At 41.9% G+C, this 14,143-nt stretch overlaps 1 protein-coding gene across 17 annotated transcripts in view; it reads left to right on the top strand.

The window, feature by feature from the left end:
• The window catches only part of CELF2 (CUGBP Elav-like family member 2), a 555,355-nt gene that overhangs the window by 448,726 nt on the left and 92,486 nt on the right, over nucleotides 1–14,143 (top strand). For all 17 annotated transcript variants that reach the window (XM_052681218.1, XM_052681213.1, XM_052681212.1 and 14 more), the window contains one exon: nucleotides 5,356–5,438. In XM_052681218.1, coding sequence (XP_052537178.1) covers nucleotides 5,356–5,438 — 83 coding nt within the window. The remainder of the gene's footprint in view (nucleotides 1–5,355; nucleotides 5,439–14,143) is intronic.

Genomic DNA, 14,143 nt, shown 5'->3' with positions numbered 1-14,143 from the left:
GAAGGTTGATTTAGATTAGATATTAACAAGAAATTCTTTATTATGGCGGAAATGAGGTACTAGAGCAGGTTGCCCAGAGAGGTTATGGATGCTCCATCCCTGGAAGTGTTCAAGGCCAGATTGAATGGTGATTTGAGCAATCTGACCTAGTAGAAGATGTCCCTGTGTGGCAGGAGTTTGGGACTGGATAGTCTTCGAGGTCTAAAACCTTCCCAAATCATTCTGTGATTCCCGGAAGGCACCAGCACAGCTCTGCATGTCCACACTGATTGGTGAATGGAGTTGAATGTTTCACCAGTGCTTAATTCAGTGACAGAAGTTCCAACTGCAGTAGGTCACCAGCAGTTGTTTGAAAAAATCACCTTACTCATCAGCAGAATGTCATTTTCTGAATCATGAAACCACAGCATCATTAAGGCTGGAAAAGACCTCTAAGTTCATTTAGTCCAGCCATTTCAACTGTCACCAGTATTGCTCACTAAACCATGTCCCTAGCTACCATATCTACCTTTTTTTTTAAAACCTCCATGGACCGTGACTTCACCACCGCCCTGGGCAGCCTGTGCCAATGCCTCACCACTCTTTCTGAGAAGAAGTTTTTCCTAGTATCCAACCTGAATGTCAACTCTGGTACAACCTAACGCCTCTCATCCTATTGCTGTTACCTGGGAGAAGAGGCTGACCCCCCCATTTCACCACAGCCTCCTTTCTGGGAGTTGTAGAGAGCAATAAAGTCTCCCCTGATCCCCCTCCAGACTGAACAATCCCAGTTCCCTCAGTCACTCCCCAGAAGATTTGTGCTCCAGACCCTTCACAGCTTCATTGCCCTTCTCTGGACACGTTCCAGAGCCTCGGTGTCTTTCTTGTAGTGAGGGGTCCAAAACGGAGCACAGTACTCAAGGTGTAGCCTCACCAGCACTGAGTACAGAGGGACGATCACCTCTCTGCTCATGCTGGCTGCACTATATCTGATACAAGCCAGAATGCCACTGGCCTTTTTGGCCACCTGAGCACACTGCTGGCTCATGTTCAGCCAGCTGCTGAGCAATACCCCGAGATCCTTTTTCTCCATGCAACTTTCCAACCACTCTGCCCCAAGCCTGTAGTGCTGCATGGGATTGAAGTTTACTGGTGAAAGCTCTGCAGTATGTCACCATTCCACAACGTGCACAAATTTCTTCCAGAAACCCAGTTTTTCTATCAACAAATAATTACACATGTGGATGTGGTGTTGTGAGAGTCCTTGCCACTTGCTTTCTTTTTTCCGTGCCTGATTTCTGAACAGTTGTGTTAGTGAAGCTAGGGCTGCACCATTGCCATGCAATCTGTTGCTGCCATCTTTGACAGTGACTCAAGCAAAACTGTTTTCAACCATGAGCGAGGCTGTTTATTCCTGTCTTTGTCTTGTTAAGCAGGTTCCTGTTAAAAAATAAAAATAAAAAAATCTCCACCTCTGGTGCTAATTGGTGCCTTTGGCAGACTGAGCGGGGGCCTGTGAATTGAATGTGTCATGGAAAATTGAATGTGTCAACTCTCTCCCAACAGTTGGGACCTCAAGGTCTTTTTCTGGCACTAAATTTTCTTTGGGGGAAGAAAAAAAAAAAAAAAAAAAAAGAGAAAACATACTGAGACAAGAGATCTTTTTCCTTTTTCTGATGAGGTGTTAAAGTTGAGCATTGTGGTGTATATAGCACTGTGTTTTATCAGCAGAAGAATTGAGAAGCAGGGTTGTTGTCTGCCACTGTTTTTTGGAACCCCAATTTCTTCTATCAGAAGCTGCCCAGCACTGGGTGGCAGCTTTTGTTCAGTCTATTCAAGCATCTGGCAGGATAGCCATGGAGTTGTTGCCAATGTCCTTAAGGAACTGTAGGGATCTGCATGATTCATTCATTATCTTTTCTAGGTACAGTGCAAAGATGTTGTATGACGGAGTTAATGCAGTTCCAGCTCAAGTCTAACCAGCATTACAAAAGCAGAGATTTGCTGCTTTGGCAGCACTAGCTGTCAGCATGAATTCCTGTTCCTTCAGTCAAGAAGATTCTAGCTCACATGGAGTTAAATCAGAGTTAAACTGAGCTGATTGAGAGTAGGCGGAACCATGTGCACAAACCAATTCGCCTTATAAGCTGTCCTAAGCAGGAGCAGAGGAGGTTATCAGTGTCAGGTTTTGAGGTATGTGGATGGCAGAGAAGTTTAGCTAGAGTTCAAGCTGCTGTCATATTTGCTGGGGATGAAGCCACAATTATGTGTGCAGAGGCCTGCAGAGAGGAGGGTTGAGTTTGGTGTTTTTCTTTTCTCTTAGGAAATATACTTTTTATTTTCCAGTGGTGTCACTGATTTGTCTTTGGCAATATCGCATTTTCTTAGGGAAAATGGAGAAGAGTCCTAGTTGTCCTTCAGCAGGGGCTAGCTACCAGTCGGACAGCACACATTAGCCCTGTTTTTTCACACAGCAGTCCTCCCTTCCGGTATTTCTGCAGAAACAGTTGAATTTTTCTCTTATACTTTCTCTTATGGCACGTGATACTGACCAAAGAGGTTTTACACTTAAGGCATCTTCAAAGTTGTGTTGTTGGAGCTGCAACAGTGTGTGTACTTTGGCAGCAAGCACCTCCTTAGGCTGAGCTGCAGCATTTCCTTCGGGATTTTGTGCATGTTCACCTTTCATGTTCTAGGTTTTCATATTTACTTTTTTCACCTCGACCTTATTGTCAGAAAGCTTCGGAATCGAGTGTCCACAATTCATGTCCATGCTCTCCCCAAAGCATGGCAAACACTCTGTTGTTTTGTTGTGGTTGTGTAATATGATACAAGCAAAACAAGCACAGGTAGCGATTTTATCTATCTGCATTTTCAGATGTCAATCTGTGAGCTTAGAGGCACCATCTTTGTCACAGGCTGATGATCTGCTGGAAGCATCTGCATGTTTCCCACTATGCTGCTGTTTGTTCCCAGTCTTCATTCAGAGACATTTTTCTGTACTGCACTATTACTTCCCAAAACTGATTCGGTGAAGGGTATTTCACCAGGTATTCATCTTGCAAGCACAGTTCTTTCACGTAGTGCCAAGAACGATAAATCCAAAGATTTCAAACTTCTTATCAGGATAAACCCAGAGAGCTCAAAGCCAAAATGAAACTCTTCAGAACCCATGGTAAGGACATTGCAATTCCGAGATCATGTCCACTACTTGATATTATTTTCCTTGAAATCCTCTCTCCTGGTTAGAAAGCTTTATATTAAACACTAATAAACCAAATGGAGTGACAGTAGTAGAAGACAGAGACTTTGGAGCTGGTTAGCAGGTCAGAAATACATCATGCTCTTTTGTCAGAGTTGGGCAGTTAAATGTCACAAACTCTGATTTGTTTCACATTTTGATTTTGGTGTCAAACGATTGAAATTTGCCAAGTTTACCAGTGGAATAGAAGATTAAGAAGTACTCTAAGAAAGCACAAGCCCTGCAGGCTGTGTCTGTTTGTAATAGTCATCCCTGCCAAACAGTGATCACTGGAATAATTATCAAGCCTTCTCTTTCCTGAACTGTGAACTTTTAAAGAAACTATTGGTATTATGGGAAGTGTTTCTCCCAGCTGTGTTAAGTCAGCATTACCTGCCTACCCATTATACTGCTTGCGAGTGCTTTTCTGTTAGGGATAAACTCACCGCATTCCAGCTGGGAATACATTATTGCCTTTGCTTGTTATGGAGGTAATGGTCGTCGTTGGCCCAGCTGCAAAGCCAAAGGGAGCATTCACAGTGCAATACACAGCTTGAACCAAGCAAGAGGCAGCAGAGGGGGAAATTTGGATTCAGTTTTTCCTTCCGAGGTGCGGGGTGAGGCTCCTGCACACAGCCAGATATCTGCTAGCCATGTTCTCCTGCATGCACATTCTCCTTGGTGCTCCTTTGCTGTTACGGCAGTACTTAGAGGCTGAAAAAAAGCTGGCGTAACAGGAGTGACATGGTATTTCATGTTGGTAAGCACCAGGAAGTGGGTGCAAGGAAAGGAGAAAGTATTGCTCCTGTGTTACCTGAGGGAGCAGGAAGGCTAGTGATGAGGGTAGAGAACTGCTCTTTCTGTTTGGTTGTGGCATTTCCCTGGAGTTGCAGCACGTCCCTGTCAGTGATTAATACAGTAGGATTGTTTGCTGGTTCATCAGTAAAATCGGCATCATTCTGTTTGATATGAAATAGGTTTTTACTTCAACAGCCACTCCTGCCTCCCAGCAGGTTTCTCTGTCTCAGCGCCAGATGGGTCACCTGACTGCAGCTGCAGAGCTCCAAAGGAATTTGAGACTCGCTTGCTAGCGTAGAGATTGGCCACATCCACAGGAGAAGGGCTACACTCGGCCCCAACCTGTTTCCCTTACAGGCAGGGTTGCAGCAGAGTGGGTGCTAAATGGGAATTTTCCTTGTGTTATTCACTGAAGCAGACCAGAGATGATCTCAGACTGGTTTCCCTCTTAGTGGAAGTCAGTCGAAGTCACAAACTGCGTCATTGTGCCCAGCACTCCACCTGCAGTGTGGGTGCAGGAAGCCTAAGTTCAGGGAGTGTTGGCCAGAGGACCAGAGGGAATGGTTTCAAGCTACGGCAGGGGAGATTCAGGCTGGACATGAGGAAGTATTACTTTTCAGAAAGGGTGGTCAGGCACTGGAATGGATGCCCAGGGAGGTGGTGGAGTCACCGACCCTGGGGGTGTTCAAGGAAAGGCTGGATGTTGTGTTGAGGGACATGGTTTAGTGGGAGCTATTGGGAATAGGTGAACGGTTGGACTGGATGATCTTTTAGGTCTTTTCCAACCTTGGTGATTCTATGATTCTGTGATTCTATGGCCAGTGCTCTCAGACACAGGGTTTGGATTTGTGGTGGTCCTGTGTGGTGCCCGGAATTGGTCTTCATGATTCTTAGCTCCTTACATGTAAGGCTTACATGTAAGGCAAAGCCTCTAAATAAGGTCGTGCCTTAACCTGATTTTCTGCTTGGGATGTAACAACGAATGCCTGCTGGTTTGAGTTTGCCTTGTTGCTCATATTCAAAGCATAATGGGGTGCCTACAGAAAAATATAACCTCATTTACACTGTACAAAGCCAATTGGATTTTAGTTAACTTAATTTCTAAGTGATTACAGTTCACTAACAATGTAGGTGTGCTATAGATGCAATGCACAGGGGGTGACTTTATTTTAAACCATACAAGCTTTTCTTTACTCATGTCATTCAGGCAGCCTCGTGATAATTCACATTTCCAGCTTTCATAATGTGTTGTTCAACCACTGTTTTTTCTGCCTCCCTATTGTACTCTCACAAATCATACTCACTAATTTCTGAAAGCTTTTCATTTCTCTCTATAGGTTGTTGTTTCGTAACATTTTATACAAGAAAAGCTGCTCTTGAGGCACAGAATGCACTGCACAATATTAAAACTTTACCTGGGGTGAGTACATTTACTTTTTGATCCTAATTATTTTGTTGCCAGAAAATAGCCCTTTTGCTTGAGATGCTTATTAAGTGCCCCACATGACCTTGGTCTCTTCAAGAGAGGGTGGCAAACCTGATGTCCTGTCCTGTAACAGTGCCAGTCCTGTAGCAATGGCATTATCTCTAAAGACAGTTGTTCTTCTGTAGAAAGTCCCTTGGCTGGAAACAGTGCTGATTCCTGCTGACTGGAGGCAGTTACTGAAGTACAAGGTAGATCCAATTTTTTTTTTTTTTTTACAGGAGAAGGAGGGGGAGAAACATATGGCAGAAAAACACTGCTCCACTGAGGGTTCTAGTTCCAAAAGGGAGAGAGGAAAAGACGAAATACAGCCAACTTCATTAAATGCAGCCATTGTACACATGGTTTCTAAACAACCAAGTGCATTAGTGTGGTGACTGCACATTAGGGAGCCACAGAGCACAGTACCATGTTGCTGCTTGAACAGAGCCATTCCTGCCACCACCTCTGCTCAGCACCCTTTTCCTGCTGATACACTGCACTGGTGGTTAAAGCAGTTGTGCTTGTGTTAGTGAGCTAATTGTACAACCTGTATCGTATGTTATCCCATGGTAGTACAGATCTGGGTTACAAGTTTGAAGAGAAGAATATCACTGGTAATTGCATGACTTTAATGTGAAGTCTTCTTGTTCTAAGGTTTTCATCTGTTCTGCTGTTTGCAACCAAATACTTAGGGGACCAGAATGGAAAAATATAAAGAGTGGGGATATATTCCCCCTTGACGCATCCAAATGTTCCAGTATATGAATAGAGTGTGTGGTTACAGACACAAGAACAAATTATACAGCACTGTATAAATAAATGGAATATTGTTTGGACTGGCAGTTATGATGGATGGTAATGGACTGATGGCCAATATCTTTTTGAGTTCCTAGATGCCATATGTGAAATCAGACAATATGTGTTTGAAAACTTCATGTCTGGCTGGCCCACTTTATGCAGATCCTGTTAGAAAAGTTACCTCATCTGTCATGAAAGTGACCAACATGAAAATGTTGGATAGTTACCCATGAGCCATGCTAATTCACAGAGGTAGAATGGAATTCTTCCCTCATTTGAAAATGGAAATGCTGGAAGCAGTGGGAGGAAATCTGCAATGACCAGCTAGCTATAGGAAAATCAATGAAAAATTGTGCCACTTCAGATTTCAGTAAATTTTTCCAGGGTTGATGTCAAGTCTTGTAGTGGCAGTTTCAGCTTTTGAGGATGTACAGGATGATATGCCATCACTGGACAGAAAAGAAAGTGTTGAGGGAGCTCTGGAGCTCCAGCCACATCACAACATCCCTTGGCTCTGCAGCTCCAGTTGTTGGTTCCCATTCCCACTGCCAGAACATGATGAGCCCTTTGGATGAATGCTCTCTAACCCAATTCAGCTAATGTTGCAGTTAACCCAGCTCATTGTGTAACTGCTCTCCAATGTGCTTTCAGTTGTTTTCAGCTGTGCTGAGTGGGATGGGCACAACAATGGAAGTGGTCCTGAGCTGCTGCAGCATCTCTGTGTGTGTGAGCCCTGCCCTGGAGCCCCATAGTCGATCTGTACATCACTCTCCTTTGCAGCAAGAAAACTCCTTTTGCTTGCACCTCTCCTTCCTGAGCCCCAGAGCTGGCTGCTCTGCTCTGAAAGGTCGTGGTTAAACCAGCAGTTGACTCAGAGGGGTAACCTCCTTTCCTTCCCCATGTACAAGTAGCAAAACAAGCTCAACTTTGCAGAGCTTCTTACTAAGGCAGGGCAGCATTTTCTCCTCTTTATAGCTAAGGAACATGCCACAGTTAGAGAGGCTGCTGCACCTTTTTTTTTTTCTTTTTTTTTTTTTAATAGAGATCAAAACCATAACATTTTTTCCAATGCTGAATCTAGCTCTTGGTCTTTTAAAATGTATCTTTTTCAAGCTCTGTTTTTCCATCTTGAATGTGAAGTTACAAACTTTTCTTCTAAGAAAAAGTGAAAATTACATCCCTGTGACTCTTGGGTATGGGCTGATCTGATCCTGATGCTGCCTGAGATGTTAAGATTTTATTTTAAGAGTTGTTACGCCTAATTCTTAAAGGCACATCTCTAATAAAGAGACTCAAACAGCTCATTACACTAAAGAAAATTAACCATATATTATATAACAGATTCTATATTTTGAATGTGCTATAGGCTGACATTCAACATAAATTGCAATGCTGTTATGATTCAGCAGTATATTCCCAAAATAACCTTGTTTATGCAAGCTATAAAGTTACGGCATACGTGCTGAAGCACTTCAGTAGAGCAGGATTCTCCTTCTATGAATTTTAGCGACTTCCATGCTGTTAGATCTGGCCCACTAAGCAGCTTTCCGTGAGCTAGCAGGGATTGGTAGTGGATAGCCTGTGTGTGAAACAGTCTCTTTCAGAGCAAATGGAAGCAATCATCTGTCAAGGCTACAAGGGATGAATTTGGATCAGGTTCATTTGGGCATCAGCTTGCTTCCAGTAAACAAGATGTGCTGTGTAGGAGCTTCAGAAAGGAGGTGTATTTGGAAACAAAACAATCTGTGCCTTCCACTTGTGCTGAAATACAGCCATGCATCAGATAAGAAGCATCTCTGAACAACCCAGGAGAAAAACAGTAACAGGCAGGTGGTTTGTTAGTTTCAGATACGGAATTATGGCACACACAGAAGCAGGGGTGCAGCAGCTTGCCTGCATTTCACGTGTGCGTAGGTATCACTCATCCTGCTGCAAAACTGTGTGCACTGAACGACTGTGAGTGGGATGTTTCTGGTTTGTCTCTTCATTTCTGAAATGCAGACTTGCTCCGTGTTGCTCAGTAAGTCAGTTTGGGATGAGCACTTACAAAGCCAAAAAAGCATTTTTGTAGCATGAAATCTATCCTGTTCTGTTTAGTTTGGGTGGGTATTTGAGCAAAGCCTGCCATGCTCTGTTTCTGTATCTACTTTCTGTGTGGACCTCATGCTTAACAGAGACATGAAAACACGAAGGCTTTATCTGCTCCTTTGAACTGCAACCCTTTTAGTGGACATGAAGAAAACAAGACCAGACATAAATGATTAATGAAGAATCTTGGAAGAAAATATTGCAGGGTGCCTTGCTGTTTGATTACAAGCCTTGGAATTAGTCAACATTTCCATAATTCTAAACCAATATACACCTGTTTTCCCACTGTGATGTGAAGGCACAACTTAATTTAACAGAAACCCTGCTGTGCTAAATCTCTCATTAAATACCAAGCTAGTTCTGTAATTTAAAGTTGCAGCACCACTATTTTAACAGAATTGCCTTTGTATTATGAAATTAATAAGAAGTTAATGATGTACTTTGCTGTATTCTCTCAGCTTTTTTTTCACAGCAACAACAACAAAAAAGAAAGATAAAGAGGAAAAACATGTCACCAGCTGACATCTCAAGGCTTTTCTTGTTTTAATCATTTTCCTGAGGATAAAATTCATTTAAAGTATTTTTAAAAAATTTTTTAAAACTTTTGGCATAAGCAGGATCAAACATCTTCTTTTTACTCATGATTATTATAATCTCTCTGTTAGACATAATATTCCTTGTCACATAATGGAACTTTTATCTTTCCCCAACTATGCATTTAGATATCACTTGTCACAGTAACATTGCTACTAGGCAGAGAAAAAGTTACACAGCATTTGAAAAATACAGGCATACTGATATATATGATACATATCAATGAAATAAGGACAATCGTCTTCTGTTTACTTGGCATCACAAGTAGCTTTTATGTCTTGTAAATGAGCAAAATGAATTTCTAGATATATCTTTTCAAGTATAGCATGCAAGCACATAGCTCATACCCTGGCTCCATAGGGATGCAGTTGGCATTATTCAAGCTACACTCAGGTTCTTCCTGCATGAATGTCAGTATGGATTCTGTTCTAAAAGGCAGAGGAGAAAAAAGGGAAAACCTCAATTTGAATGCAGTAATTGGGATGAGATGTGGAACCAAGGTCTTAACTAGTCTCATCTTCATTAAGAATCTCTTGGCTTTCCTAGAGATACTTGGTTTCTATTCCCTAAACAAAAAAATCCAGTGAATTCCTCCCATCTAAATTTATTCTGTACCTTTACTTAGATGTAATAATCACAGTCCCCCCCACGCTTAAGCACACTAATATGCTGCTTTTGAAAATTGGCTTTTATGCAGAGGCTGTATGCAGAGAATGCTCCCAGCCAAGTTGGCGGCACTGGCATTTTTCAGTTTAGCTTTAACACGCATGCCAGTTTAAGAACAGAACCTATACTGTTTGGCTAACTAGTTCATTGAGTAGGAATTCCTGGCAAGAAGTAACTGCAGTTGGGTGATGAGGACTGGTTTGGGCTCTTGAAACCCAGCAGCTGAATAAATGAACATTTTCATGCAGAAGCTATTTGACATCAGGAATCCTTTGGTAAAGTCCTTTGGTAAAATCTAGACCCAAGTCTCTTCATAGTCTGTTTTGCATTTAGAATTAGATTCACCTGCCATGACACGGATCATTTGTTGCCTCAGTATCTTTGCTTATATCCTCATAGGAGAGGTTATCACAAAAATAATTAACAGCCTGCACTGATTAAGGTGTCAACACTCCTATGCATTTAACAGACTAATGGTTTACGTGGTTCTTATTTCAAGTGGGTATACATATTCCAAGTAGCAGCAAGCCTGTTGTATTGAAGTTCTGTCCGAGAATAGGGACATTAACTGCATCAATCAATTTAATTAAGAGTGTAACAACAGAGAAATACAGTTTTGAGAAAGCTCTTCAAATTTTAACAGCAAGGTGGAGTTTGTAGGATATAACTGTCTTGTAAAATATTAATGGCCCCTTTTTTGCCAGATGTTGTCAAGGAAAAGATTTTCATTTTTAACAGTGTAAGAATCACTGTGGGCTTTATGAAATGTAGTTTATGTGACAGGGAAACAGGACTGCCTTAGAGAAAGCTGTTCCCTAAGTGTTCTTAGAACCATAGAATGGCTTGGGTTGGAAGGGACCTTCAAGTCCATCCAGTTCTAGCCCCCTGTCATGGCCAGAGTTGCCACACACTACATCAGGTTAGATCAGGGCCTCATCCAACCTGGTCTTGAACACCTCCAGGGATGGGGCATCCACAGCTCCTCTGGGCAGCTGTGCCAATGCCTTACCACCCTCTGAGTAAAGAATTTCTTCCTCACATCTAATCTAACTCACACATCTAATCTCACTCTATATTCGTTTAGTTTAAAACCATTCCCCTTTGTCCTATCACTGTCAGACTGTATTATGTGATACCTGTAAAGAAACCTCAGGGATGCAGCTTTAGGGATGCAGAATAAGTGCAGCTACATTTTAAAGAACATAGGTCATTGTCCTGTTGCACAAGAGCCTTCCTTCTGCCCTATGTCAGGCTGATTGCCTGTTGGCAAAGTAACAGCCGCTTTGGGACTTTCCCTCTCCTCTGTAGACCAGCTCACGTTTCACACTGTGTGTAAAGCAGAGGTTATTTAACCTTAATCACAATAATCTATTAGAAAAGGCAGGCATCTACAATGGCTTTGTTTGGATCCCCATACACTCACTGATAAGACAGTTTATCCAACAAGAAGCAAAAAAAAAACCCCACATATATTTCTGATTTGCACTTTATAGCATGAGTTCTGTACATTTCTAATGAATATTGCACTTTCCTTTCTTGCATACCATTTTAATAACCAGCCCGCTTCTCTGCTTTAGGCTTTATGAGTTGTCAGTATATGAACATTATGTAAAAATTACCTGTAATAAAAAGGTAATCATCCAGTATGACTTGAATTATAGCCTGAATATGGGATATCAATGACTTTGAGAGATTTTGACAAACAGAAAGGGAATTTAGAGAGTAATTAAGTTAGTTAAGGGCTTGGAGTGATTGATTTATGATGACAAATTAAACTAATTCAGTGCCCATATAGCATGGCCAAGTGCTGTTTAATGAAGGATCTGAAAAGTGTAGAAGTTTTTAAACGATAAAAATAACCAGATGGGAAAGGGAAGAATCCCCAGGGAGCAACTATTTCTAGGAACTGGGCTATAAGACATTGAGTGATGTTGAGAAAGTGAATCTGGCCTATTTCTTCCTTTAAAATACTTCACAAATATACCACTCAATGGTAGATTTTGTTAGCTCAGAAGAAGTTATTTTTCGTTATGCAAATACATCACTGCCACCTCTGTCCTCAAAAGATAACTTGCATTGACTTTGCTGCTTAAATAATAAATCACTATTTACACTAAATTCAAATACCTTAATAGAAAGGTTGGATTTGTGATTACCATTATTGTGAAACACAGAACATAGCATCAGCCCTAAATTCAATTTTACCTAAAATGGTAAAAACTGACAAATTGACTTAGAAGCATAATGAAATTCCCTGAAAGCAGCTGACCTTGCAGCTGAATGGCAAAATGATAGGTGTTGTGCAGGCACAGGGAGAACAATATGTTGACCAAGAGGAAACAGCTCCTCTAAATTGAGCAGAACATTTCGTTCATAATTATAGTCTCTTTCTCTCCGTGAGGGATGGGGGCCAGACTTACCTTTTGTCGCAGCCTGACCATTAGGATAGCTTTCTGGCATGCAGGAGAACACAGTTCACATCTACACTGGGTTACTTGTTGTAAGGATTTAACTTTCATTTACCCAGAAGAGCCATCACTGCTGGACTCGGCTGAGATTGGAGGTCTCCTTCACTCCTATTGAATCTGTTCTTTGGTGTATGAAAGCATTAATCACTCATGGGACTGAAGGAAAGCAAGTGAAAGGACTCAGTTGCCTAGTACTGAGAGCAGTGACTCAGGAACTGTAATACCTGATTATGAGTCTGTGTTCTAATAAGTAGTTTTATTATTTGTTTAGAAGATACTCACAGAATGGGGAAGTGTATGGAATAATGACAGGAGTATCCATTGACCCCAAGTCCTGGTAGGAGGAGGTGATTGTTCATCTGCCTTATTCAGGTGTTGATGCCCCATCCTAACTCTGGGGAATGTCAGGAGGACACAAAGCTGCAGAGTGGGTGGGCTAAGCTATTTCAGATCCTAGCTGTTCAAATCAGAGCCTTGATTTTTCCAGAGAAGCAGGAGCACATCAGCCCAGCTGCAAATGCAGTTAGATGCAAGCTAGCTTTTTCAGATACCTCTTTCGGAGTAGCTCAGGGCTTTTTGTGCAGCTTTGTAATAATAATAATATTGGGATGGAAACTAAGTAACACATAATATTGAATTAACCTCAGGAAGTTTTCCTAATGCGAAGTCCATCCCTAAAAGGCCAAATTGCAATGACATGTGACATTGCTTTGCCTCTAATTTCCATAACTCTGGACAGTTGAGGTCAATACTCTGCAAAATATCTCTGGGTTTTACTGTCCAACTTAGAACATCTTAGCCTGCTTTTCAGTGAGGCTCGAGTATCTGCTCACAGGATATCAATTTCAAGCTGGGTAACCAAAAACCACTGGCAGGACAACTTCAGAATGGAAAACTGCACAAAATTGAGAGGCCATTGCAAAGCTCACCAAGATTTAGGTGGGATGCTTAGCTAGGGATAATAGCCCAGGCACTCTCTTAAGCAGCAATTTATCCTCCTGCTAGTGTTAGCTGTTTTCTGTTATCCAGAACAGAAAGTACAGGTGCTTCAGTCAGCCTCATTAGCACCATGACACAAGCTATTAAAGTTGTCTTTGTAATGAAAAAATAGTTCAGGGAGTCTTCCTAGCCGTCTGACTGCTCCTACAACAATGAAATTAGAAAGGCAAATCATAAACAATGTTGCAGGCGTCAGGAAGTAACATCATTAGAGATGCCCTTGGATGCCATTTACCTGCCTCAGTAGCAATATTTGGTGTCCGTGGAACTGAGTTATGTTATGACTAAAGAGCCAGAGCTTTGTGGCATGGTTATAACAGAAAGACTGTTTGTTCAGCATCCTTTCTGCTGTTGTGTCCAACCCTGTGCGCTATGCTGCTTCTTTCTGAAACCTATGCAGTGTGCTCTGTGGCTCCATCCATTGCCATCGGTGGGTTGAAATGTCTCATTTAGTGCTCGTGTTTCTGTGGCGGTGCCAGGAGCTGAGGCATTCTTACCTAGATTTTCCCCATATCAGTTGGGTAATGAACCGTACAGTTTAGATGCACTGTGCTTTTGTATGTGCCAAACATGGGATTAGAGGGAAAACATGAGTTTTGTCTTCTTTGTGGTCATTATAAATCCTATAATACTTGTTGAAAAAACAACCGAAAATGGATGGCTTGACTGAACCTCCGGCTCATAGCTTACTTTGGGCAATTAAATTCTGCCTAATTAAAAATACTCTCTGCAGATCCAGAAGGATAACTGATACTTCACTCATTCTCCTAAATAAATCATCATCTTCATTAGCTCAGATGGGAGAGCCACTGCTCTGTCTGCAGAGCAATTTTTTCTCCTTTTCCAGTCAAGAAAGCATTCAGGAATTCTTTTGGGCACAGGCACCCCTTCACTGTGCAGACATGTTCATATGATTGTTGTGGTAGACATCCAAAACATTCAGGGTCACTGAAATGTGCTGTGAATTCATACCCTGAAAAGTTTAGAGGGAGACTGCCCCAATTGCAGTGCCCCTATTTCAGACTGCCAGTGTATGCATCGAGCTAT

Source organism: Tympanuchus pallidicinctus, unplaced genomic scaffold (genome assembly GCF_026119805.1).
Source record: "Tympanuchus pallidicinctus isolate F22 unplaced genomic scaffold, pur_lepc_1.0 scaffold19, whole genome shotgun sequence".
Classification (NCBI taxonomy): Eukaryota; Metazoa; Chordata; class Aves; order Galliformes; family Phasianidae; genus Tympanuchus; species Tympanuchus pallidicinctus.
Note: the sequence above shows the minus strand (reverse complement) of the source record. Positions and strands in the feature narration are given on the sequence as shown.